The sequence below is a fragment of the Phyllobates terribilis genome, unplaced genomic scaffold (genome assembly GCF_046119375.1).
Source record: "Phyllobates terribilis strain yellow unplaced genomic scaffold, ASM4611937v1 Scaffold_3__8_contigs__length_932513732, whole genome shotgun sequence".
Classification (NCBI taxonomy): domain Eukaryota; kingdom Metazoa; phylum Chordata; class Amphibia; order Anura; family Dendrobatidae; genus Phyllobates; species Phyllobates terribilis.
In genome coordinates, this window is record NW_027362763.1 from 70,692,349 (window position 1) to 70,718,771 (window position 26,423).

Here is a 26,423-nt window from a genome sequence, read left to right on the forward strand (position 1 = left end):
CAGAAATGTAGACATTTTTGCAAATTTATTAAAAAAGAAAAACTGAAATATCACATGGTCATAAGTATTCAGACCCTTTGCTCAGTATTGAGTAGAAGTACCCTTTTGAGCTAGTACAGTCATGAGTCTTCTTGGGAATAATGCAACAAGTTTTCACACCTGGATTTGGGGATCCTCTGCCATTCTTCCTTGCAGATCCTCTCCAGTTCCATCAGTTTGGATGGTGAACGTTGGTGGACAGCCATTTTCAGGTGTCTCCAGAGATGCTCAATTGGGTTTAGGTCAGGGCTCTGGCTGGGCCAGTCAAGAATGGTCACAGAGTTGTTCTGAAGCCACTCCTTTGTTATTTTATCTGTGTGCTTAGGGTAATTGTCTTGTTGCAAAGTGAACCTTCGGCCAAGTCAGAGGTCCAGAGCACTCTGGAAGAGGCTTTCATCCAGGATATCTCTGTACTTGGCTGCATTCATGTTTCCTTCAATTGCAACCAGTTGTCCTGTCCCTGCAGCTGAAAAACACCCCCATAGCATGATACTGCCACCACCATGTTTCACTGTTGGGATTTTATTGGGCAGGTGATGAGCAGTGCCTGTTTTTCTCCACACATACCGCTTAGAATTATCACCAAAAAGTTCTATCTTCATCTTATCAGACCAGAAAATCTTATTTCTCATAGTCTGGGAGTCCTTCATGTGTTTTTGAGCAAACTCTATACGGGCTTTCAAATGTCTTGCACTGAGGAGAGACTTTCATCCAGCCACTCTGCCATAAAGGCCCAACTGGTGGAGGGCTGCAGTGATAGTTGACTTTGTGGAACTTTCTCCCATCTCCCTACTGCTTCTCTGGAGTTCAGCTACAGTGATCTTGGGGTACTTCTTTACCTCTCTCACCAAGGCTGTTCTCCCACGATTGCTCAGTTTAGCTGGACGGCCAGGTCTAGGAAGACTTCTGGTGGTCCCAAACTTCTTCCATTTAAGGATTATGGAGGTCACTGTGCTCTTATTAACCTTGAGTAATGCAGAAATTCTTTTGTAACCTTGGCCAGATCTGTGCCTTGCCACAATTCTGTCTCTGAGCTCCTTGGGCAGCTCCTTTGAGCTCATGATTCTCATTTGGTCTGACATGTACTGTTAGCTGTGAGGATTTATATAGACAGGTGTGTGCCTTTCCAAATCAAGTCCTATCAGATTAATTAAACACAGCTGGACTCCAATGAAAGAGTAGGACCATCTCAAGGAGGATCACAAGGAAATGGACAGCATGTGTCATAAATATGAGCTTCTGAGCAAAGGGTCTGAATACTTATGACCATGAGATAATTCAGCTTTTATTTTTTAATAAATTTTCAAAAATTTCTACATTTCAGATTTTTTCAGTCAAGATGGGGTGTAGAGTGTACTTTAATGAGAAAGAAAATGAACTGTTTAGAATTTACCAAATGGCTGCAATGAAACAAAGAGTGAAAAATTTAAAGGGGACTGAATACATTCCATACCCTCTGTAAGTATTCCACAGCAAGACACATATACATCTGAACTAACAGTCCTTCTAATGACTAATCCAGTTGCATATTAATTACTGATGATAGCATGATTTAGGCAGACAGAGTTTGTGGACGGCGTATATAGCAGAATAAGATCCATTGCATGTTCTGTCTGCTGCTGTTACAGATATCCATAGCCCTAGATATCAGGGCTAATTTTTTTTTGCTCACAATCCTGATTATTTGCTTAAAAAGCCATATAGTACACCATTTTTACTGCTCCATTTGCTTGTTGTTATCAGAATACAGCCAGATTTGATTGATATTATTCACCTTGCTGTATTGTGGAAGCAGAGAAACTTCTCCATCATCAGACGTGATCCGATATTACTGTGGTAATAATCGTGAAATTTTTCGAGCGTGCTAAATATTACACTTCAGTCTGCCAGTTGTGTGTTGTTCAACCTTTTCACACTTATTCACTGACCAACACCAGATCTCTAACGCCACTGCCTAAAACCGTGGTCATCAGACGTGATCCGATATTATTGCGGTAATAATCATCACATTTTTTGGAGCGTGCCAAATATTACACTCCAGTTAAAGTCTGACAGTTGTGTGTTGTTGAACCTATTTACACTTTGTCACTGACCAATACCATATTTCTAATGCTTCTGCCTAAAAGCGTGGTCCAAAATGACCACATGAGTCTGAAGCTGGAAGCACTGCAGCACTGCCTCGGCATAGCGGCAACAGGCTGTGCTGAAGCTAATATGCTTAGTGGACAAACCGCACACCGCTGCAGAGCTGTAACAGAGCAGGCTAGTGATGGGCAAGCACCAAAATGCTCGGGTGCTCATTGTTCGGGTCGAGCACATTGGAATACTCGGGTTCAGCACATTGGAATACTCGGGTTCTCGACCTGAGCAACGAGCCCAATGTAAGTCTATGGGAAACTCGAGCATTTTTCAGGCGGCTCCTTCCATCGGTCTGAACAGGGCCTAAAAATCGATGGGAACAGTGTTCAAATGGCATGGGAACAGCATGGGGAAAACCCCTGGAAGCATTTCTGACTCCGAGGTCACTGCTGTCAACAATGTTGTCAGAGGTATTACACAACTTTTACAGACTCAAAATAAAACATACAAAAACGAAACCAAAATGGATTTTCCTGGGAAATATGTTACGGAACATCCTTTCCAGGGTAATGACTTCTATATAAGGCAAAATAAATAATCAAAAACAAAAATACTCCTCCACACCTTGGGCAATGTTCACACGTAGCGTTTTTGATGCGTTTTTGCACTTTTGCATTGCTTTCAACCAAGACAAATGCATTCACCAGGAAATGACATTTTAACCATTTACAACCTCATCTAACCATGTAGTGTGTGACACATCATCAAACACATCCTGTTTCATTTTTGAAGGAGGAACTCTGAAAGTCACAAAGCCTATTTTTATTGGGCCATCAGGCTGCCTTTACTACTCATAAAGGGTCAGCAGTCGGCCCTCGCTATTCTTAGAGAGCCATCAGCCGGCTATGCTTTGTTCCCATTACTAAAGATTGGGTCTCCTATACTGTTATTGCGTATGCAGTGAATGGCAGGTCTGCCCAAAATTTGGACGCACCCCAATACCCCTTTGAAGAGACTTAGAGGAGGGCCTCCTGAAAACAATGTTCCCATTATTAGGAAGTGGGTCTCCCATTATGTTTGCCTATGCAGTGAATACAAGGGTTGCCAAAAATTTGGAGGCACTCCAATGCCCCTTGGAAGAGACGTGGAGGTCAGAGGGCCTCCTGAAAACAATATTCCCATTATTAGGAAGTGGGTCTCCCATAGTGTTGGTCTATGCAGTGAATGCAAGGGCTGCCAAAAATTGGGAGGCACTCCAATGCACCTTGGAAAAGACGTGTAGGAGGGCCTCATAAAAAAATGTTCCCATTAGAAAGGAGCGGGTCTCCTATACTTGTAATGCCTATGCACTGAGTGTATGGGCTGACAAACATTTACCCCTAGAGGGTATACATGAACATACTGTATAAAAAAATTTTTTACAGGCATCATAAACACCCTTTAAAAAAATATGTGGGTGTTGCATCATGGACCACAGTCACCCTGGTGATATGGTGGTGGAGGATAAGGATGAGGAGAAGGAGGAGGACAAGAGCAAATAGCTAAAATCAGGAAGCGTATACCCATGTGTGAGTGTGAAAAGGTGCATGGGAATACACCTCCCAAAAAAAGACACTGGATTTGAGTTTATGTTATGCTGCTATCATTCGATGGTGTAGAGAAGTCTGGCCCAATCCAGCCCTTGATCATTTTTATAAAAGTCAGCCTGTCAGCATTTTCAGTTGACAGGCAGATGCGCTCATCAGTTATAATTCCACCAGCGGCACTAAAATCCCGCTCTGATAAAACGCTAGCGGCAGCGCAGGCAAGGACCTCCAAGGCTTAGAGAGGCAGTTCATCCTACGGATTTCAGAGGAATCACGGAGGACGTTGGTATGGTCGGCAAGGTACTCCCTCAGCATTTTCACAAACTTTGAACTCCTTGTGATAGTACCTGCACCTCAGGTCCTGTGCGATGGGAGGGGCTGAGAAAATTCTCCCAGAACTTTGACAGTGTTCCCCTGCCTCTGCTGGATTGGATTTGGGTCTCTCTCGCCTGTAGTCCTTGGTTGTCCAACGAACTGTGACCTCTGCTGCCAGCGTTTTCAGATGGGAATTGTTTTAATAGTTCCACAACAAGGGCTTTCTGCTACTGCCCCATTTTTGTAGACCTGTCTGCCTCAGGAATAAGAGATATAAAGCTACCCTTGTAGCGTGGGTATAGAAGTGTCACCAACCAGTAATGACTATCACTCAAAATTTTGAGAACACGAGGGTCATGGGAAAGGCAGTGTAACATAAACTCAGCCATGGGTGCCAGACTGCTAACAGGCAAGACTTCCATGTCCTCACCAAGAGGACGAGTGACCATGCTCTCCTCCTCCTTCTCTTCTCTGTCCTCGGGCCATCCACGCTGAGCAGACGGTATGACAGTTGTAAAGGTAGTATCGTCTATAGCTCATGAAGTTAGGTCCTGTTCTTCCTCCTCCTCCAATTCCTCATTGTCACCCAATCCACGTTGGGTTGAGATGAGGCTGGGCTGTGTGTAATCACCCTGTATGGTTCCTTGCTCCATCTCACTGTGCTCCACCTGCAATGCATCCTCTTTGATTGTGAGCAGAGAGTGTTTCAGAAGACAGAGAAGTGGGATGGTGACACTAATTATGGCGTCATCGCCGCTCACCATCTTGGTGGAGTCCTCAAAGTTTTGGAGGATGGTACATATGTCTGTCATCCATGTCCACTCCTGAGGTCTTATGTGTGGAGTCTGAACTGAATACCGATAGCCTTGTTGATGCTGGTAGTCAACAACTGCCCTCTTCTGCTCACAAATCCTTCCCAACATCTGCAGTGTAAAGTTTCAATGCATGGGGACATCACACACCAGTCTGTGAGCCGGAAGCTGCAAACGCTGCTGAAAAATGGCAAGGGCGGCGGAAGCTGTAGGTGACTTTCTAAAAGAGGCACACAGGCGGCGTACTTTAACAAGCAGATCCGGCAGCTCCGGGTAGGATTTGAGAAATCGTTGAACCAGGAGGTTAAGCACGTGGGCCAGGCATGGTACGTATGTGAGCTCACCTCGCCTCAGAGCCCCCAACAGATTCCGGCCATTGTCAGACACGACCATGCCTGGCTGTAAGTTCAGTGGTGTGAGCCACAGATCTGCCTGCTATTTCAGAGCTGTCCACAACTCTTCAGCATTGTGCAGTTTGTCAACTAAGCATATTAGCTTCAGCAGAGCCTGTTACTGCTTGGCCGAGGCAGTGGAGCACTGGTTCCAGCTTGTGACTGATGTGGTCATTTCGGAGATGGAGGCTGAAAGGGAGAAGTAGGCTGAGGAGGTTGAGGTGCAGGAGCTGTAGACTGTGGGGGCAACCCTGATTGATCTAGGGCCTGCAATCCTTGGCGTCGAGAGGACATAATCCGTCCCGGCTTCCACTATGCTAACCCAGTGTGCCATTAGCAAGATGTACCGTCCCTGCCCACCAACACTTGTCCTCGTGTCCATGGTTAGGTGGACTTTCCCGGTAACTGCGTTGTTGAGGGCACAGTTAATGTTTTGGGTCAAGTGCTTGTGTAATGCGTGGACGGCACACCGGGAGAAATATTTGCGCCTGGAGACCGAGTACCGAGGAACGGCCTACGCCATCAGGTTGTGGAATGCTTCCGTCTCCACGAGCCTAAAGGGCAACATTTCAAGCGCAAGAAGTAGCGAAATGTGGGAATTTAGTAGTGTGGCCTGTGGGGCGTTGGCTGCGTATTTGCCCTTGCGCTCCAAGGACTGTTGTATGGACAACTGAAAGCAGCGATGGGACAAGGACGTGGACGTGCTTCCTGATGCTGCTATTTGAGAATGTGTAATGACCTGTGCAGAGCAGCAGGCATCTTTGCATGCACCATGGACAGGGGATTGGCTTGCATGAACAACAGAGGAAGAAGCAGTGTTGTCACCCGCAGACACTTTTCCTGGACCCACAAAGCCGGGAGCTTTGCTGCCATGTGCCTGATAATGCTGGTGGTGGTCAGGCTGGTGATTTTGCCACCCCTGCCGATGCTGGCCTGGCAGGTGGTGCAAATGGCCTTTTTGGGGTTATTGGCAGAGTCTTTAAAAAAAAACAGACTCGGGAAGACCTAACAGTTGTACTGGCAACTTCCTTCGTGTTGGTGTTATGGGGAACGGTAGCCTGTCTTTTGTCTGCGGCCACCATACTGCTTCTTCCTGCCTGTTGGGGCGCTCTGCTTCCCTCCCCCTGTTTGCTGCTGTCCTCGCTCTGCATGTCCTCCTGCCTGGTTGAGTCAGTTACTATATCATCCACCACCTCGTCTTCCACTTCCGCACCCTGGTCCTCCTCCTGACTTTCTCGCAATTGTGTCTCATCATCGTCCACCTCTTGTGACTTTCCCACCATTGCCTTCATGTGACCATGGTTGCTCATATATTTGGACATCAAGTGGACTGGACGAGAGGCCTGAATCTATAAATGGAAAAGTGAACAGCTCTTCGGAGTGTCCAAGTGTGGGATCAGTTGTCTCTGGGCACTCGGCATGGTGGGAGGAAAGAGGTTCAGGGTGAGGAATATGCGGTCCAGACTCACAGCTACTGAGACTTGACCGCGTGGAAGACAGGGTGGTGGTGGTGGTGGCTAAGAGACTGGAAGCATTATCTGCCATCCAACCAATAATCTTTTCACACTGCTCTGTGTTCAATAGTGGTGTTCTGCGGTCCACTAATAATTGGCACAGGGAGGCCGAGCGAGAAGATGTGGGTGTTTGTTGTGGCACAATTTCAGCTTGCCCATGGCCTCGGCCTCTGCATGCACCATCGCCATCACGTCTAGTTCACTTGCCCATTTTAAATGGAGGACAATATGTTCCACGTTCACTACAAATGGCTGAATTTGTAGCAAACTTATGTGTGATCAGTGTGACGGACAAAACACAGTTTTAAATACCTGGCCTGTAGGTAACTATTTTGAACAGCAAACTGGTGTGAATAGTTTCACTGACACACTGAAACAAATTTTTAATGGAGGCCAGAAAAAGCAGTATTTTCAGCGCAATTATATGTGACTGGTGTGACGGAGATACCAGTTTTAAATAGCTGGATTTTTAGTGCTGTAATATGGAAATGACCTGGCTGTATTCTGCAGTGCCAACAGGCAAATGTCGCAGAAAAATGGTGTTCTCTAGATTGCTTTTTTAAGAAATAATGAGGATTAAGATCCAAAAAAAAATATTCCTGGCCCCTGAGACCTGGGCTTATTTCAAGAAATATCTAACAGCAGCAGCAGCAGACAAAACTGGAATGGAGCCTCTTGTGATATATGCACTGCAGTCTGCTATATACAATGCCTGCCTGCCTATATATACTGCCTGCTAGTGTTGAGCCACCCCCGTAGTGTTCGAGTTCGGTTCGGTTCCTCGAACACCCGTGTGTTCGCCGAACTGTTCGTCGAACTGTTCGTCGAACACCTTCGAACACCATTAAAACCAATGGCAGGCAAACAAAAACACATAGAAACACATAGAAAACACCTTCAAAGGTGTCCAAAAGCAGAGAAACTGCTCAGAAGACACAACTAACACATGGAAAAGTGACAAGTACATATAGTCATGCGAAAAGAAAAGAGTTGGAGGAGTAAAAGGAGGGGGAGACACAAATATAGGCATGTCATGCCCTTCTAAAATCCAAAAAGTGAGAAGCCGACACGTTCAGTCCGCTCCTGCCCGTGCCACCTCCGTGTCGCCGGGTTTGTGCCAGAGCCGCGGTGAACCCTGACGGCCAGCCCCCCTCTCCCAATACTGGTGCCTGTCTGCTGGTGGGTCGAGCGAGCCCCCCTGTGGTGGAGGCAGCTCTAAGCTTTTTAATTTAAATTGTCTCTCTAATTTGAATGAATACACTTTAAATCCATTTACAAGGATCTATTGGAGGGCAAGTCTCATGCCAGCAGCCGCGTAATTCCAGCTCCAGTAGCGTCCACTAAAGCTGCTGCAGTTAAAAAGCTTTTATAAGGATCGAGCTCGGCTGTCCACCGCAAGGCATCCTACTGCCAGTCCCAGCCCCTATGCCTTGGGGTGCCTCCTGATGCTCTTCACTGAGTATCCCGTGGTCCCGAAGCATTTCCTTTGAAAAAATTAAGTGTCCAAACTACAGGTGGTGTAGCTTGCTTAACAGCCGGGATAATCCGCTGACTAGCAGACACTGCTACTAGGCACAAAGTATTTCCTGGGCTAGATGCAGTTAAAAATTTGTAATTAGATACTCTCGTTGGATGCTGAGAAAGCATTCCATAGAGTCTCCTGGCACGCCATATATGATTCTCTTAAAAAGCTTGGGGTAGGGGTCTAGGGGACCCTTTTATAGCCAAAATCACGGCCCTGTATCACAATACGTCACCTAGGCTGAAGATAAATGGAACTGTAGCACCCTGAGGGCTCGGTTGCTACAGAGGTATTGCACCTCACCCAGAGGTGTGATATCTCACTCTCAGGTAAGGATGGAGTGTGGATCAGGACCCGACACCTGCATGCATTACACCACATTGCCGTGGGGCAGGGCGACCAATATGCCTCTGAGATGGGCACGACAGTCCCTGTCCCTGGCTGGAGTGGGGGGAGGGAACACTGAGGAAGGGGAACCCTGTAGTGCAGGAGCAGGGAGGAAGCAGTTCCTGGGTGCATTGAGAAGGGAGTATAAAAGGTGGGCACCATCTTAGTTCAGTGCAGAGAAGTCTGAGCAGAAGTGGCAGGGAGCAGGGGCTCTGCATGAGCTCTGCTCCGGAGGCGGGCCTAGTAACAGAGGCCCAGGCCTGGAAGAGGGAGAAGGAAGGAAGAGGAGCGGAGAAGGCTCCAGGAACGAGGAATGAAGGGATCCCAGGGGTGCGGACGGGCGAGTCGCCACCGCACGCCCGAATCCACCTGCGTGGAGGGGTCAGGCCAAAGGGGGAGACCGGTCCCCGAAACTAGTGGAGGCAGGAAACGACCCTCAGCTAGAAACCGGAGGCTCTGACATTTTATGTGGCGCAGCCCCTCGCTACACCCGCTAGGAAGGCACCACATAGGGTCAGGGAAACTGGCGCCAAGTTTACCAAGAGGAGGCCCGAGGCAGCCGGACAGAAGGGTTGGTAAGAAAGGCCAGACAAAGGACACACAAAGGGGGTCCTGTGAAGCGCTCCAAAGTTATCTGGGAGTTGTCTGAGCCCCTCACCTGGTGAGCACAGTACGATGTGGGCAGCCGTTACCTGCAGACGTGGTCTGGATAATAAGAACTGTGAGTAAAGGCCCTGGACTGCATCACTGACTCCGTGTCGTTACTGCTGCTGCCCTGCACCAACACCCCCATCCTCCGCATACACTGCCCTGAGGCTATACTCCTCCCGTGGGGAGTTATGCTATGCTCTGCTGCACCCACAACACCAGCCTCAGCGGTCTTCCCTGCAGCGGCGGTTCACTCTGACCGCAATCCACGGGTGGTGTAGTCGGACATTTAAACATCAAAACCACATAAATAGTTCCGCCACTGGTTTGACCACCCTGAGCCACGGAACCGGGTCGCCGCCACGAAGACTACAACCACCAGCATCCACCAAAAAGGGTCCGGCTCCGGGTGTCCCAAGGCCCAGGGGGTGCATCAGAACATTTTCATCACCTTTCACAATCACCAATGGGACAAGGCAAGGATGTCCTCTGTCCCCTCTCTTATACATCCTAGTGACGGAGCACCTGCTCTCATCAATTCGCCATAACCCCAATATTAGGTGGATTGAGGTGGGAGGCACCGAGTACAAGTGCTCTCTATTTGCTGATGATGTCCTAGTATATATCACTCAATCACATATATCCATCCATGCTGTTATGGCTGAAATAGATCACTTTGTTACATGGTCAAATTTTAAAATCAATGCAGCGAAGTCTGAGGCCCTCGATGTCTCCCTTCCCAAATCCATATAGGATTCCATCCAGTCCAACTTTCCCTTTGCCTGGCCCTCACAGGGTATCAAATACTTAGGAATTCCTATTCATAGAGACCTCTCCCATCTATGTTATCTTAATTTTGGGCCCTTTATTGAACAACTCCATACAGACCACGGTTGGCAAGTTAGAACTGTAAGATTCACTACATGAACCACTGGTGTTTTGTGGAAAAGCACATGTACACTGTGTTCCAAATTATTATGCAAAAAGTGTTTAGGAGTGATAAGGGAAGAATTTGTTTGTTTGTCAGTTAAACTCATTGATGGTGATGTGTGTCAGGGCTCTTTATATCACTGTAAGCAATTGCAGACACCTGTGCTAATTAGTTTGGCAGGTGTGTCCAATGAAAGGCAAGACTACTTAAGAAGGCTGTCTCACATTATTAAGCAGCCTACATTTTCTGCCAAAATGGGAAAGAAAAAGGATGTGTCGGCTGCTGAGAAGCAACAAATTGTGCAGTGTTTAGGTCAAGGCATGACTACAATCAACATTGTGCGATGATCAGGATGAAGTGTCTTGGCAATCAAAAAGTATGTAGCTGATTCACAGTACACACGTGTGCGTGCTGATAAGGGCAAATTGAGGACTCTTTCCTACAGGCAATTACGTCAGGTTAAAAGAGCAGCGGCAAAAAAGCCTTGTCATAGCAGCAGACAAGTTTTTGAAGCTGCTGGTGCCTCCAACGTCCCCCGAACAACAAGATGCAGGGTCCTTCAGAGGTTTGCAGCTGTGCATACGCTATCCTGTCGACCTCCTCTATCCACTTCACACAAGCAGAAACGGCTCCAGTGGGCTAAACATTACATGAAGACTGATTTCAAAACTGTTTTGTTAACGGATGAGTGCCGTGCAGCGCTCGATGGTCCAGATGGATGGAGTGGAGGATGGCTGGTTGATGGACACCCCACGCAAACACGGCTACAGCGCCAACAAGGAGGAGGTGGAGTAATGTTTTGGGCTGGAATCATGGGGAGAGAGATTGTCGGCCCCTTTAGGATCCCTGAAGGCGCTAAAGATGAACTCCATAATGTATGTGGATTTTCTCAAACAGCACTTCCTGCCATGGTTCAAGAAGAAGAACCGTGCATTTCACAGCAAGATCATTTTTTTGCATGATAATGCACCATCTCATGCTGCACATAAAACATCTGCATCTCTGGCTGATATGGGCATAAAAGGGGACAAACTTATGGTGTGACCCCCATGCTCCCCTGACCTCTACCCCATTCAGAACCTCTGGAGCATCATCAAAAGGAGTGTCTATGATGGCGGGAGGCAGTTCACATCTAAGCAACACCTCTGGGAGGGTATTCTGTCCTCATGCAAAACAATTGAAGCAGAAACCATCCAAAACCTGACAAATTCAATGGACGAGAGAGTTCAGAAGCTCCTTTCGAACAAGGGGTCCTATGTGAAAATGTAACATCACCTAGAATAAAGTTTTGAGTTGAAAACTGTTTGATTTCAGTTTCTAATAACCTGCTAATGCTTATAATTTCAAAAATGACCATTTTTTTGGTCTTTAGTAAAATTAAAACTTTGATCGAAAAGTTTGGGGGATCTAAGAGTGTGGCAACCCAGTAGTCATGATTACTTCGAATTCTGACAATATGAGGGTCATGTTGCAGGTAGTGCAGCAAGAAGGCACTTATGTGTCTTGCGCATCTCGGAGCCCCAAAATTATTTTCCGGGCTAGATGCAGCTAAAAATTATTATTAATTTTAAATCTGGTGGAGCTTAGTATAGATGGCCTAATAGGATCAGTGCTGCACACTGCTACAAAGCCCAAATTATTTTCCAGCCAAGATACAGATAAACATGATTAGTAATTTTAAATCTGGTGAAGCTTATTATAGATGGCCTAATAGAATCAGTGCTGCACACTGCTACAAAGCCCAAATTATTTTACAGCCAAGATACAGATAAACATGATTAGTAATTTGAAAGCTTAAAACGGTTGGTAGGGTGATTTTAACCAATTATCAAGCTTTTACTCTCCCCAGGATGACACAGGGGTAGAAAAGTCGTTTCGGATCCATGATTTGTTCATCTTTATGAACGTGAGTCTGTCTACATTATCAGTGGAGAGCCGCGTGCGCTTATCTGTCAGCACACCACCAGCAGCGCTGAACACACGTTCAGACAGAACGCTGGCTGCGGGGCATGACAAGATCTCCAAGGCGTAAGTGGCTAGCTCCGGCCATTAATCCAGATTGGATGCCCAAAAAGAGCAAAGGTCCAGTGACACAGTCATGGCTTCAATGTTTACTTGGAGATACTCCTGTACCATCGTCTCTAGGCGTTGACTATGTGTCAGACTTCTTGTCTCCTGTGTCCTTGCAAAGGATGGGCTAAAAAAGTGGTGAAATGATTCCGCAAAATTGATGTTACCAGCAGATACTGTGGTTCTGTTACGGTTTGAGTGCTGAACACTTGACGGTCCCACGGTTGGCAAGTTGGAACTGTGAGATTCACTACGTGCACCACTGGCGTTTTGTGGAAAAGCACATGTAAGATCCTGCAACAGTATCTGCTGATACTCCTGCATGCGTGCATCCCTTTCTATGGCAGGAATAATTTCGGCAAATTTACTTTTGTACCGGGGATCTAACAGTGTGGCAACCCAGTAGTCAGGATTATTTCTAATTCTCACAATTCGAGGGTCATGTTGCAGGTAGTGCAGCAAGAAGGCACTCATGTGTGTTGCGCATCCAGGAGCACCAAGTCCCTGTTGTGTTGGTGGCGAGGTAACAATCATGCTTCCTTCCTCTGTCCTCTCCCCCCAACCTCGCACAACAGAAATGTGATCAAGGTCTCCCTCATCTGATGAGTCTTCCATCAGTTCGTCCTCCACTTCTTCCTGGGCTCCTGCACCTTCCTCACTAGTTTGGCTGCTACCATGAGCCCTGGTAAAACCATCTCCCCCACCCTCACATGCCTGCCACCTTGGTGCTGCCGACCGTCTGGACCTTGCAGATGTTAGCCCTTCCGCATACAACTCCTCCTCCTCTACTTCCTCCACCTCCTCTTGTGCCACCACCTGACTCCGAATTCTGTTTAACATGTGCTCCAGCATGTAAATCACCGGAATAGTCATGCTGATAATGGCATCGTCAGCACTAAACATCTTCGTCGCCATTTCAAAACTGTGCAGAAGGGTGCATAGGTCCCTGATCTGAGACCACTCCTCCAGCGTGATTTGCCCCACCTCTGGATCTCGTTGGCCCAGGCTATACGTCAGAACGTATTGCACCAGGGCTTGTCGGTGCTGCCACAGTCGCTGCAACATGTGCAGAGTTGAATTCCACCGGGTAGGCACATCGCATTTTAGCCGGTGAAGTGGCAGGCCCAACGACTTCTGTAGAGATGTAAGTCGCTGAGCTGCGGGATGCGAACGGCGGAAGTGAGCACACAGCGACCGTGCCCTCTGCAGAAGGCCATCTAGTCTGGGATAGTGGGCTAAAAATTGCTGGACAACCAGGTTCAACACGTGAGCCATACAAGGCACGTGTGTGACATTGCCCCGGCGAAGGGCCGCACCCAGGTTTGCAGCATTGTCGCACACGGCCTTCCCTGGTTTCAGGTCCAGTGGAGACAACCATTCATGAAATTGGTTCTCCAGAGCTGACCACAACTCCTCAGCTGTGTGACTCACATTTCCCAGACATTTCAAAGTAAAAACCGCCTGATGACGTTGAGCCCTACTGCCAGCATAGTAAGGAGGTGTGCAGGATCCCTTCTGCGCAGTTAGAAAGCTTGTGGCATGACCAGACAGGCTTTGGGTGCAGGTGGAAGACCGAGAGGAGGTTGAGGAGGCAGAAGCAGTGGAGGAACTTTGACATAAAGAGGATTGACGCACAACTCGTGGGGACGGCAAGACTTGGACAGCAGCCCCTTGTCCTGCTGTCACCATAGTTACCCAGTGCCCAGTCAGCGACATGTAACGCCCCTGTCCATGCCTACTCGTCCAAGTGTCTGTGGTGAAATGCACCCTGTCACACACAGAGTTTCTCAAAGAAGCGGTGATGTTGTGTGCGACATGCTGGTGGAGCGCAGGCACAGCTTTCTTTGAGAAGTAGTGCCGACTGGGCATCTGGTACTGGGGCACTGCGACGGACATAAGTTCTCGAAAATCCTCTGTGTCCACCAGGCGGAAAGGCAGCATTTCTGTAGCCAAGAGCTTGCAGATGCTGAAATTCAACCTCTTAGCTTTCTCATGGCTAGGAGGAAATGGTCTTTTACTTGTCCACATCTGAGGGACCGAGGGCTGGCTATTGTGCTTAGACGGGGTTGATAAGGGTGTCCCCGGCAAACTGCCGGTCTGTGAGGAAGATGCAGGCGGACATGTTAGGTTGCCTTGATCCAAAGGTGGTGCTATCGATGTCGGACAGCGCTCAACACCAGCTGGTGTTACCACCTCCAAAGAAAATGATGACCTGCCAATCACGCTGGCTGTTGTGGGTAAAGAGGTGGCAGGTCTGCGCCCCAAAACAGGTGTGACTGCTGTCCCCCCAGTCACAGAGGATGAAGAGGCCGCGGATGCACAAGATATGGCAGACGGTGGTTGGCCCGGCCGGCTAGGCCGCATTGTAGCACACTGAGCTTCCCACTGCAACTTATGCTTCATGTCCATGTGCCGGTTCATGCATGAAGTACTCAAACTATGTATTTTTTGGTCTCTACTTAGCTTTTGCTGACAAATGTTACAGATAACACGAGTTGGGTCATCTTTATCGATCTGAAAAAATGCCCAGGCTATGCAAGGCTTAGCACCCATGCGACCTGAAGAGCCACCACGACTTGTGGTGAGAGGCAGAGTTGTGTTTGAGGATGCAGTTGTTGACGTGCTTCCAGTACTACGTCTCTGTCCAGGAAGGCGCAACCTGACCTCGTCGTCACTAGCATCTTCCTCCACCTCCTCTGCTGACCTCATCTCTTGGCTGACTGTGGGTTGACAGTAAGTGGGATCTCCAACCTCATCATCATCACCCTGTGCGTTATCACACCCGTCGTCCTCAGAGCCAACCTGTTCCTGCCCTGACAAAAAACTAAAGTTGTCGCTCCAATCAGGTATTTGAGTCTCATCATCGTCTTCCTCATTGTCTCCACCAACAGGAGTTACAGTTTGGGAATGAGGGTCTACATTATGGTCAGAACCTTCTGCGTCTGGTCCTGGATCCGACTCATAAAGATTCTGGGCATCAGTGCAGATCATTTCCTCGTCTGGATTCACAGAAGCGCTGGAGTCGACCTCTGATTCCCAGGCTATAGTATGAGTAAACAGCTCTGCAGACTCAACCATCTGTTCTATCTCATACTCAGACGGGCAGCTGGAGATTTGGGAGCTGTGAGGAAGCAAGTGCGATTGGCGTGACACCTTTGAGGACTGGAGTATTTGTGATGTTGAAGTTGATGTGGAGGAGAGCCCACTTAAAGGAGCACTTGATATCCGTTGAAGCACCTGCTGTTTTTGTGCCTCATCTGGAATTTGTAGCGATTGGCGTGGCCGTAAGAAAGGGATCTTATCACATTGTCAGCTAAAAGAAGTAGACATTTTAGTTTGGCTGGAAGATGGTCTTTCTTCTGCAGATTTTACTGTTGCTTTAACACCTACCCCACGGACACAACCTTTTTTCCCCTTCCCAACACGCCTATTCCCCTTTCCACCAGCAGCAGGCCTTTTTCCACTCATTTTGGTGGTTAACTAATTCACAACTCTGGAGTTGTTTGCACAAAAAAACAATGGATGGGAACCGAGCAGAGCTGAGTGGCCAAACTGTGGTATTAGGCCAAAACTATTGGCTGGGTTAGATGGAGAAAAAAATTATATTCGATTTGCAACCTGATGGAGGTCAGTATAGATGGACTAATAGAACAAGTCCCACACACAGCTAGAAGCCCAAATATTTTTTCACAGGTAGATGCAGAAAAAAAATATATTCAGTTTGCAACCTGATGGAGGTCAGTATAGATGGACTAATAGAGAAAGTCCCACACACTGCTAGAAGGCCAAATATTTTTTCAGAGCTAGATGCAGACAAAAAATTATTTTGAATTTGCAACCTGATGGAGGTCAGTATAGGTGGACTAATAGAACAAGTCCCACACACTGCTAGAAGGCCAAATATTTTTTCAGAGCTAGATGCAGAAAAAAATTATATTCAGTTTGCAACCTGATGGAGGTCAGTATAGATGGACTAATAGAACAAGTCCCACACACAGCTAGAAGCACAAATATTTTTTCAGAGGTAGATGCAGAAAAAAATTATATTCAGTTTGCAACCTGATGGAGGTCTGTATAGATGGATTAATAGAACAAGTCCCACACACAGCTAGAAGCCCAATATTTTTTCACAGGTAGATGCAGAAAAAAAATTATTTTTAATTAGCAACCTGATGGAGGTCAGTATAGATGGACTAATAGAGAAAGTCCCACACACTGCTAGAAGGCCAAATATTTTTTCAGAGCTAGATGCAGATAAAAATTATATTCAGTTTGCAACCTGATGGAGGTCAGTATAGATGGGCTAATAGAACAAGTCCCACACACAGCTAGAAGCCCAAATATTTTTTCAGAGGTAGATGCAAATAAAAATTATTTTTAATTTGCAACCTGATGGAGGTCAGTATAGATGGACTAATAGAGAAAGTCCCACGCACTGCTAGAAGGCCAAATATTTTTTCAGAGCTAGATGCAGATAAAAATTATTTTTAATTTGCAACCTGATGGAGGTCAGTATAGATGGACTAATAGAGAAAGTCCCACACACTGCTAGAAGGCCAAATATTTTTTCAGAGCTAGATGCAGAAAAAAATTATATTCAGTTTGCAACCTGATGGAGGTCAGTATAGATGGACTAATAGAACAAGTCCCACACACAGCTAGAAGCCCAAATATTTTTTCATAGGTAGATGCAGATAAAAATTATTTTTAATTTGCAACCTGATGGAGGTCAGTATAGATGGACTAATAGAGAAAGTCCCACACACTGCTAGAAGGCGAAATATTTTTTCAGAGCTAGATGCAGATAAAAATTATTTTTAATTTGCAACCTGATGGAGGTCAGTATAGATGGACTAATAGAGAAAGTCCCACACACTGCTAGAAGGCCAAATATTTTTTCAGAGCTAGATGCAGAAAAAAATTATATTCAGTTTGCAACCTGATGGAGGTCAGTATAGATGGACTAATAGAACAAGTCCGACACACAGCTAGAAGCCCAAATATTTTTTCAGAGGTAGATGCAGAAAAAATTATTTTTAATTTGCAACCTGATGGAGGTCACTATAGATGGACTAATAGAGAAAGTCCCACACACTGCTAGAAGGCCAAATATTTTTTCAGAGCTAGATGCAGATAAAAATTATTTTTAATTTGCAACCTGATGGAGGTCAGTATAGATGGACTAATAGAGAAAGTCCCACACACTACTAGAAGGCCAAATATTTTTTCAGAGCTAGATGCAGAAAAAAATTATATTCAGTTTGAAACCTGATGGAGGTCAGTATAGATGGACTAATAGAACAAGTCCCACACACAGCTAGAAGCCCAAATATTTTTTCAGAGGTAGATGCAGATAAAAATTATTTTTAATTTGCAACCTGATAGAGGTCAGTATAGATGGACTAATAGAGAAAGTCCCACACACTGCTAGAAGGCCAAATATTTTTTCAGATCTAGATGCAGATAAAAATTATTTTTAATTTGCAACCTGATGGAGGTCAGTATAGATGGACTAATAGAGAAAGTCCCACACACTGCTAGAAGGCCAACTATTTTTTCAGAGCTAGATGCAGAAAAAAATTATATTCAGTTTGCAACCTTATGGAGGTCTGTATAGATGGATTAATAGAACAAGTCCCACACAGCTAGAAGCCCAATATTTTTTCAGAGGTAGATGCAGAAAAAAAATATATTCAGTTTGCAACCTGATGGAGGTCTGTATAGATGGATTAATAGAACAAGTCCCACACACAGCTAGAAGCCCAATATTTTTTCAGAGGTAGATGCAGAAAAAAAATATATTCAGTTTGCAACCTGATGGAGGTCAGTATAGATGGACTAATAGAGAAAGTCCCACACACTGCTAGAAGGCCAAATATTTTTTCAGAGCTAGATGCAGAAAAAAATTATATTCAGTTTGCAACCTGATGGAGGTCAGTATAGATGGACTAATAGAACAAGTCCCACACACAGCTAGAAGCCCAAATATTTTTTCAGAGGTAGATGCAGATAAAAATTATTTTTAATTTGCAACCTGATGGAGGTCAGTATAGATGGACTAATAGAGAAAGTCCCACACACTGCTAGAAGGCCAAATATTTTTTCAGATCTAGATGCAGATAAAAATTATTTTTAATTTGCAACCTGATGGAGGTCAGTATAGATGGACTAATAGAGAAAGTCCCACACACTGCTAGAAGGCCAAATATTTTTTCAGAGCTAGATGCAGAAAAAAATTATATTCAGTTTGCAACCTGATGGAGGTCAGTATAGATGGACTAATAGAACAAGTCCCACACACTGCTAGAAGCCCAAATATTTTTTCAGAGCTAGATGCAGAAAAAAATTATATTCAATTTGCAACCTGATGGAGGTCAGTATAGATGGACTAATAGAATGATGCTATGCCCAAAAGATTTTACTTCACTAGGTGCAGTAAAAAAAATTGGTATTCTATACACAGGTGGTATATCTTGCAACACAGATAGGCTACTCCACTGACTAACACACTCTGCAATAGGCCAAAAAGGATTAGCTTTGCTAGATTCAGCCAAATGCTGTGAAAAAAACTTGCACAGCACTGGCACAGACCTGCCTGGCAAAAACTGATAGGAACTGATGTAACCTAGTCCTGAAAAGGACTGCAATTACAATTAGTCTTTACTCCCACAATCTATCTATTTAAGAGCACAGACCTGCCTGATAAAAGTCGTAGGAAATGCTGTAACCTAGTCCTTAAAAGGACTGCAATCACAACTATTCCCTACTCCCAAGCTATCTGTAGATTTGTGCAAAAATTGGCTTGAAATTAACAAGGTATAGCGCACACAGCAACAGCGGTGCCGTCTAACACGCAGCTGCAGCAGTGAGAAAATGGTGGCGACGGGGAAAATGGCTTGGTCTTATAGGGCAAGGACATGTGACATACACTGCCAATGACACGTGCCCTTGCTTGTGTGAAAAACAGCAGTTCGCTCCGTGTGTGCGCTGCTGATAGGCTGACAGACTGCACCTCCCCACTGCAAATGCGGGAAAGAGAAAAAAAAATGGAGATCTTCATTATTCCTGCAGAGATCCATCCCCTGCCCCTCCCCCCACCCCGCTGTACACTCAAACTGCGTATTAACATTAATTTTCATCATTACTGAGAAAAAATCCAGTTATGATTTTGGTGCACGAACAGTTATCGAACATAACCTCGAACAGCCGAATTTTTCTCAAATCGTTCGTGTTCGCCGAACGGCTCGAACACCGCCCAAAACAGCTCGAATTTGAGATTGGCGAACAGTTCGAGTAGAACAACGCTCATCTCTACTGCCTGCCTGATTTCTCTGCAGAAGGATTAGTCCTCAGAAGGACTGTTTGTTGAGATGGATATGTGTCTCTAATATAGTTTGGTATACCTACACTAAATAGAAACAAGCAAATCTCTCCCTAGTTCAGCAGCACCTCTCCCTTCTCTGTCTGATTCCGGAGTGACTGTGACGAGCACAGCTGCCCCAGGTCTGATATAGACCTGATGACGCTGTGTGGCCAGCCAATCACTGTAACAACACAACCAGCATGGCTGATGCATTACAGTGAGTGGCAGACAATCCCTGCATGTTCATTGGCTCTGTAAAGAGTGCCAAACATGTAGGGCGGGGACCCGAGCTCTCGCCTTTCAACCACGGAAATACTTGGCGAGTGCCGAGCATCTCGAACAGTGAGATGCTCAGGTGAGCACCGAGCAGTAGCGAGCATGCTCGCTCATCACTAGAGCAGGCAAATCTTGGTGAAGAGGAGGAACAGGAAATAGTTTCCTGCCCTATAGACAGTACTACCTGCACAACTGTCATATCTTCTGTTCAGCGTGGATGGGCTGAGATCAGGGAGGAGGAGGAGGATGAGAAGGAGAGCATGGTCTCTTGGTGAAGACACAGAAGTCATGTCTATTAGCAGTCTGGCACACATGGCTGAGTTTATGTTAGGCTGCCTTTTCCGTGACCCTTGCGTTGTCAAACCAGATTTGAATCTGGTATCGCTGTAATTGCACCAACCCGAAGAATAAAGTCGTCTAATCACTTATACCGCACTATGAAAGGCAAAAAATATAAACTCTAGGGTTAGGGTTGTGCTAGGGTTAGGGTTGAGCTAGGGTAGGGTTGTGCTAGGGTAAGTGTTGAGCTAGGGTTGGGATTTTTTCAAAAGTAAAGAAACAATGAAAACAATATGGCGACTAGTGTTGAGTGCAAATGCTCGCTACTTGAGTTTGCATCGGGTGCTCGGGTGTGCACCAAGTATCGCGGATGCTCGAGTGACATGCTTGAGTTTCCGCCCCATTTGCTTCCCAGCCAAACAAATATTGCGGGGATTGCTTGTTATGCACGAGTGATCCCCGCATGTTTTTTTGGGTGTATAATAACCGTGAAACATGAGGGACAGGGACTAGAGCATGTCACTTGAGCACCCGCAATACATGGTGCATACCTGAGTACCCAATGCAAATTCAAGTAGCAAGCACTTGCGCTCAAGACTAATGACAACTTATTTAACATGATGACCTAATGTTATCAATTTCTGGGTCATACCTCTGGGTTCAAAATGTTCACTATACCTCTTGATAAAATCCTTGAGGGGTCTAGTTTCCAAAATAAGGTCACTTGTGGGGGGTTTCCACTATTTAGCTGCATCTGGGCTCTCCAAACGCGACATGGCGTACTCTCTCAATTCCAACCAATTTTGTGTTCAAGTCACACAAAGCTCCTTCCTTTCTGAACTCTGCTGTGTGGTCAAACAGGAGAAATTGCACAACAGTTTTTGGGGTCCATTTTCTCCTCTTACCCATGTAAAAATAAAAAAATTGGGGCTAAAACATAAATTTTGTTAAAAAAGTTTGATTTCTTTATTTTCACGGCTTCATATTATAAACTTCTGTGAAGCACCTGGGGGTTCAGGGTGCTCACCACACATCTAGATAAGTTCCCTGAGAGGTCTAGTTTCCAAAATGGTGTCACTTGTGGGGGATTTCCACTGTTTAGGCACATCAGGAGCTCTCCAAACACAACATGGCGCCCGCTAATTATTCAAGCAAATTTTACGTCCAAAAAGTCAAATGGCGCTCCTTCCCTTCCGAGCCCTGCCATGCGCCCAAACAGTGGCTTGCCCCCACATATGGGTTATTGGCGTGCTCAGGAGAAATGGTACAACAAATTTTGTGGTCCATTTTTTCCTGATACTCTTGCAAAAATTGGGGTCTAAATTACCATTTTTGTAAAAAAAAAGTTAAATGTTCATTTTCTTCTTTCACATTCCAAAAAATTCCGGTAAATCACCTGAAGGGTTAATAAACTTTTTGAATATGGTTTTGAGCACCCTGAGGGGTGCAGTTTTTAGAATGGTGTCACTTTTGGTTATTTTAGTCAAAAAAGCCCCTCAAAGTCATTTCAAATGTGATGTGGTCTCTATTGACTATTTTGTGTCACATATCTCTCTGATTTAAGGGCATGTAAATTCAAAGTTTGAAAATTGCAAAATTTTCACATTTTTCGGCAAATTTCAGATTTTTTTCACAAATAGACGCAAGTCATATCAAAGAAAGTTTACCACTATCATGAAATACAATATGTCACGAAAAAACAATCTCAGAATCAGTGGGATCCGTTGAAGCGTTCCAGAGTAATTACATCATAAAGTGACAGTGGTCAGAATTGTAAAAATTGGCCTGGTCATTAATGTGTAAAGGGGTTAAATTGTTAGTGGGGTTTTTCCTAAATTTTGGCAGCCATTGAACTTACTGCATACCCTATAACTGGATAGCACAGCGGCTCCTTTCTAGGAACATGTCGCTACTGAGGCCCAGCTTTATGTGTCTTTAAATTGTTAGTGGGGTTTTTCCTAAATTTTGGCAGCCGTTGGACTCACTGCATACACTATAACTGTATAGCAGACCCTCTCGTTTCTAATGGGAACATGCCATTACTGTGGCCCTGCTCTATGTGTCTTTAAATTGTTAGTAGGGTTTTTCCTGAATTTTGGCAGTCGTTGGACTCACTGCATACACTATAACTGTATAGCACAACTGCTCCTTTCTAGGAACATGTCATTACTGAGTCCTAGCTCTATGTGTCTATAAATTGTTAATGTGATTTTTTCTATATTTTGGCAGCCATTGGACTCACTGCATACCTTAAAACTGTGTAGCAGACCCTCTCCTTTCTATTGGGAACATGTTGTACTCGTTACCAGCTCTATGTGTCTTTAAATTGTTATTGGGCTTTTCCCAAATTTTGGCAGCCCTTGCAGTCACTGCATGGGCTTTTCCACTATAGGAGACCCACTTATTTATAATGGAGATATTTTTTTTACTGAAATCCTCCTCTATGTCTTTTTAAAGGGATATTGGGTTACATTCAAATTTTTGTCAGCCCTTGCAGTCACTGCATACGCTATAGGAGACCAACTCTACACCTTCTCACCCTCTCCTCTCCCCTTCCTCCTGTCTCCCCACACACCCCCTATAGACTGTGAGCCCTCGTGGACAGGACCCCCTGCCCTACTGTACCAGTGCGCCTCATTTGATGTTTCATGTTCGTGTCCCTGTCTGCCCCTACACTTGTAAAGCGCCATGGAACCTAATGGCACTATATAAATATTTATTGGGTCTTCCCCATGCTGTTTCCATGTCATTTGAGCACTGTTCACATCGATTAGGGCAATTTTTAGGCCCTCTGCAGACCGCCAGGGAGGGGCGCCAGAAAAATGCATGAGTTTCCCATAGACTTATATTGGGATCATTGCTTGGATTGAGCACTCGAGCATTTCAATTTGCTCGACCCGAACAACGAGTACCCGAGCATTTTAGTGCATTTTTAGAGGCCTACCTCTAACAATCTGTATGTTATACAGTATGTTCATGTACACACCCAAGGGGTCAATGTTTTTCATCCCATGCACTATGTGCATGGGCACTACCACTATAGGAGACCCACTCCTTATCAATGGTAACAATTTTTTTAATGAGGACCTCCTCTATGTCTCTTCAAAGTGGTATTGGAGTGTGTCCCCAGCCCTTTCAGTCACTGCATATGCAAAAACAGTATAGAAGACCAACTATAGAAGACAACAAAGCATAGCTGGCTGATGGCCCTATAACCATAGTGAGGGACAGCTGCTGGCCCTCTAAAAATAATAAGGGTCGCCTGATGGCATTGTAAAAATAGGCTTTGTGACTTTTAGAGTGCCTCCTTCATGAATGAAACAGGATTAGTCTGATCATGTCTCACACATCACATGGCCAGATAAGGTAGTAAAATGTTAAAATTACATTCACAGGTGAATGATATCATATAAGGAAATAAATGTACCATAGAACCAACTATAATTTTGAGTTGAACATAACACCCCAAAAACAGCGCATGCACAACCATTATGGACACCGGCACAAATACACGGGGGAGACATGGGGAAGACGTCCCCCTTGCCTCCCTCTCTCTTCTTCCTCCCACCCCCAACCATGTGTAATAAAGATGTGATGTATGCCATGGGCGTTGGAGGGGGAGTGTGGGGGAGGAATATACTGTATAAATAACAAAAAATGTGGTGATGCCCGCTGTAATAGTTTCCTCCCTTCTCCTCCTCTTTTTCCTCCCCTTGTATCTACCTTCCTCAAGGGTTTTTTCTTATTTCCTCCTTCTCCTAACATTCCCATCCTGATGTTCTGAGTGGCAATGGGAAGCAGGTGTGTGTGCTCGTTTTCATTGGTGGCAGTGCACTATTTAATGAGACACAATCAAAGGTGTGGCATTACCCTGGAAGAAGGCTAAGTGAGCCGAAACGTGGGTAGAGTAGGATATGTGATGCCCTCTGATCCGCATCAGGTAAACATGTTTAGTTAGTAAATCCCCCTATGGTATGGGGGACTAGTGTATTCTTAAAATATCTACTACTCTATCTCAGCTGATTTGGCATAGGGGAACTTGTAGCGATGTATTTATTAAACTTGTGAGAGTAGTTAATATTGTATGTACTAGACCTATACTAGCAAAGTTTATGTGGGTTATGGTGCCACCTGGTGGTTGTTCCCATTTTTTAAATGTCATGTGTTTTTAAATAATTTTTTCAATAAAGATTGGTTGTTTATACGAAATGTTTTTGGAGTGTTATGTTCTACTCTAAATTATGGTTGGTTCTATGGTACATTAATTTCCTTTTATGATATCATTACATATCTGTACAGAACGGTATTATAGATCCATGTGGAATGGGATCCTGGGCATACTGATAAGGTTTATGTCTAGCTTATAAAAAATGCTGTGTATGTGGACAAATGTACTAATTTACCGGTGAATGTATTTTTCACCATTCAAAACAATGGAAAAGTGCAAAAACGCACCAAAAACGCTTGTCAAGGTGTCAAGGAGCATTTTTGTTTTGGTTATTTATTTTGCCTTATATACAAGTCATTACCCTGGAAAGAATGTTCCTTAACATTTTTTCCAGGAAAATCCATTTTGGCTTCATTTTTGTATGTTTTATTTTCACCCCGCAAAAGTGGCGTAATACCTCTGACAACATTGCTCACAGCAGTGACCTGGGAGTCAGAGATGCTTCCAGGAGTCTTCCCCATGCCGTTCCCATGTCATTTGAGCACTGTTTATATCGATTTGGGTAATTTTTAGGCCCTTTCCAGACGTCCAGGGGGGGCTTCGGGAAAATGATTGAGTTTCCCATAGACTTACGGTACATTGGTCGAGCACCCAAGCATTTCAATTTGCTTGACCCAAGGAACGAGCACACGAGCATCTTAGTGCTCGCACATCACTATTAATTACTAATGATTATTATCATGTGTATTGTACCTCTTGTTGCTTGGCCAGGAAGGCATCTATGAGATTCCTCTGGTCATTTACATCCAGTTCTTTCTTCTGTTTCGTAAATTTTGCTCTTATGAATTTTTGAAATTCTTTAATATTCCCAAAAATTGTCCTGTGAGGTCCAGGAAGCAAATCCATCAATGTGGGGAAACTGTCATACATCTAAACAAATATAAAAGTAATAATTAGCACTAGCAAAAGTGTAATAGTACAGATCATTTTTACACTTTAGAAAGACGCCAGTCTTTTGTGGAAACACTCATTTCAGTTAGCGCAGCCCAAAACCATGAATTGTCTTTACCTTCAATCATCCTGATGAAGGTCATCCCCCAGCCACAGGGCAGCATCAACCATCATTGAGCTTTTATAGGATTTGGCCCTACACACCCCACTCTGGTGAGTATATTACCTCGCTCTATTATATCTATTTATAATGGTATCACCATATGGTCCAGTTCGCTCGGTTTTCCTACAGTTTTTAACGAAAAGTGTAATAGTGGAAGCTCTTACTATTCTTGTCAGCATTTAATTCCAGTCCTGTCCTCTTTAAAGACGTTGTCCTATCAGTTGGTATCCACAATTATCTTAAGAACAGGGACCTGGTGGTCTCTGTCAAGAATGGAGAGGTGGACGCTGGAGAAAAGCAAATAAATATTTGAGTGCGCAAATTTTGTGTAATTTTTTTACAAATTCCCTAAACCTCTTTGAAGGGGATGGTGACTACATATCATGCAGAAAAGAAACTGGAGCTTGTCATTCCTTGAGATGCCCAATGCCATATGATGAGTTGGTTACTGTGTGAGAGGGAAGACCGGGGTGTAAGTACTTTCAGAACAAGGGATCCGGACCTGCCGGGGCCATACCTCTGGTTGCAGGGGGAAGACAGACTTACAGCACAGGATTCAGGTGACTGGGAATCTGGGGGCGTGTCCAGAGTGAGAGCTGGGAGGTCAGGTGACCGGAAAACTGGTGGCGTGGCTAGAGAGAGGGAGAGACGAGGACTTTTGCACGGGAAAGGGAGAGCAGAGTCCCACTCAGGAGAGCAGTGTGAGAGGGTCCAGGCTCCTGGCTCCAGTACTGGGAGAAAGAGCTGAGTGCAGTGGACCGGAGGAGTCAAGCCGACTAGAGAGAGAAGAGACGCAGGTTCTGTGGAGCCGAGCACGTGAGGTGCCGTGTTATGGACTAGGGGCTCAGCGGGTAAACCCGGAGAGCTCCCGCTGCCGCCAGAAGACGGAGAATTATTTGGGTGGGGAAGCCTGAAGAAATCAACACCG

The 26,423-nt window shown here is 45.2% G+C and overlaps 1 protein-coding gene across 4 annotated transcripts in view; it reads right to left on the bottom strand.

Moving 5' to 3' along the window:
- The window catches only part of LOC141258841 (cytochrome P450 2C14-like), a 71,481-nt gene that overhangs the window by 30,316 nt on the left and 14,742 nt on the right, over positions 1–26,423 (bottom strand). For 3 of the 4 annotated variants that reach the window (XM_073674008.1, XM_073674010.1, XM_073674007.1), the window contains one exon: positions 25,135–25,311. The exons of the other annotated variant lie outside the window; for it this stretch is intronic. In XM_073674008.1, the coding sequence (XP_073530109.1) occupies positions 25,135–25,311 (177 nt within the window). The remainder of the gene's footprint in view (positions 1–25,134; positions 25,312–26,423) is intronic. 4 annotated transcript variants of the gene reach the window in all.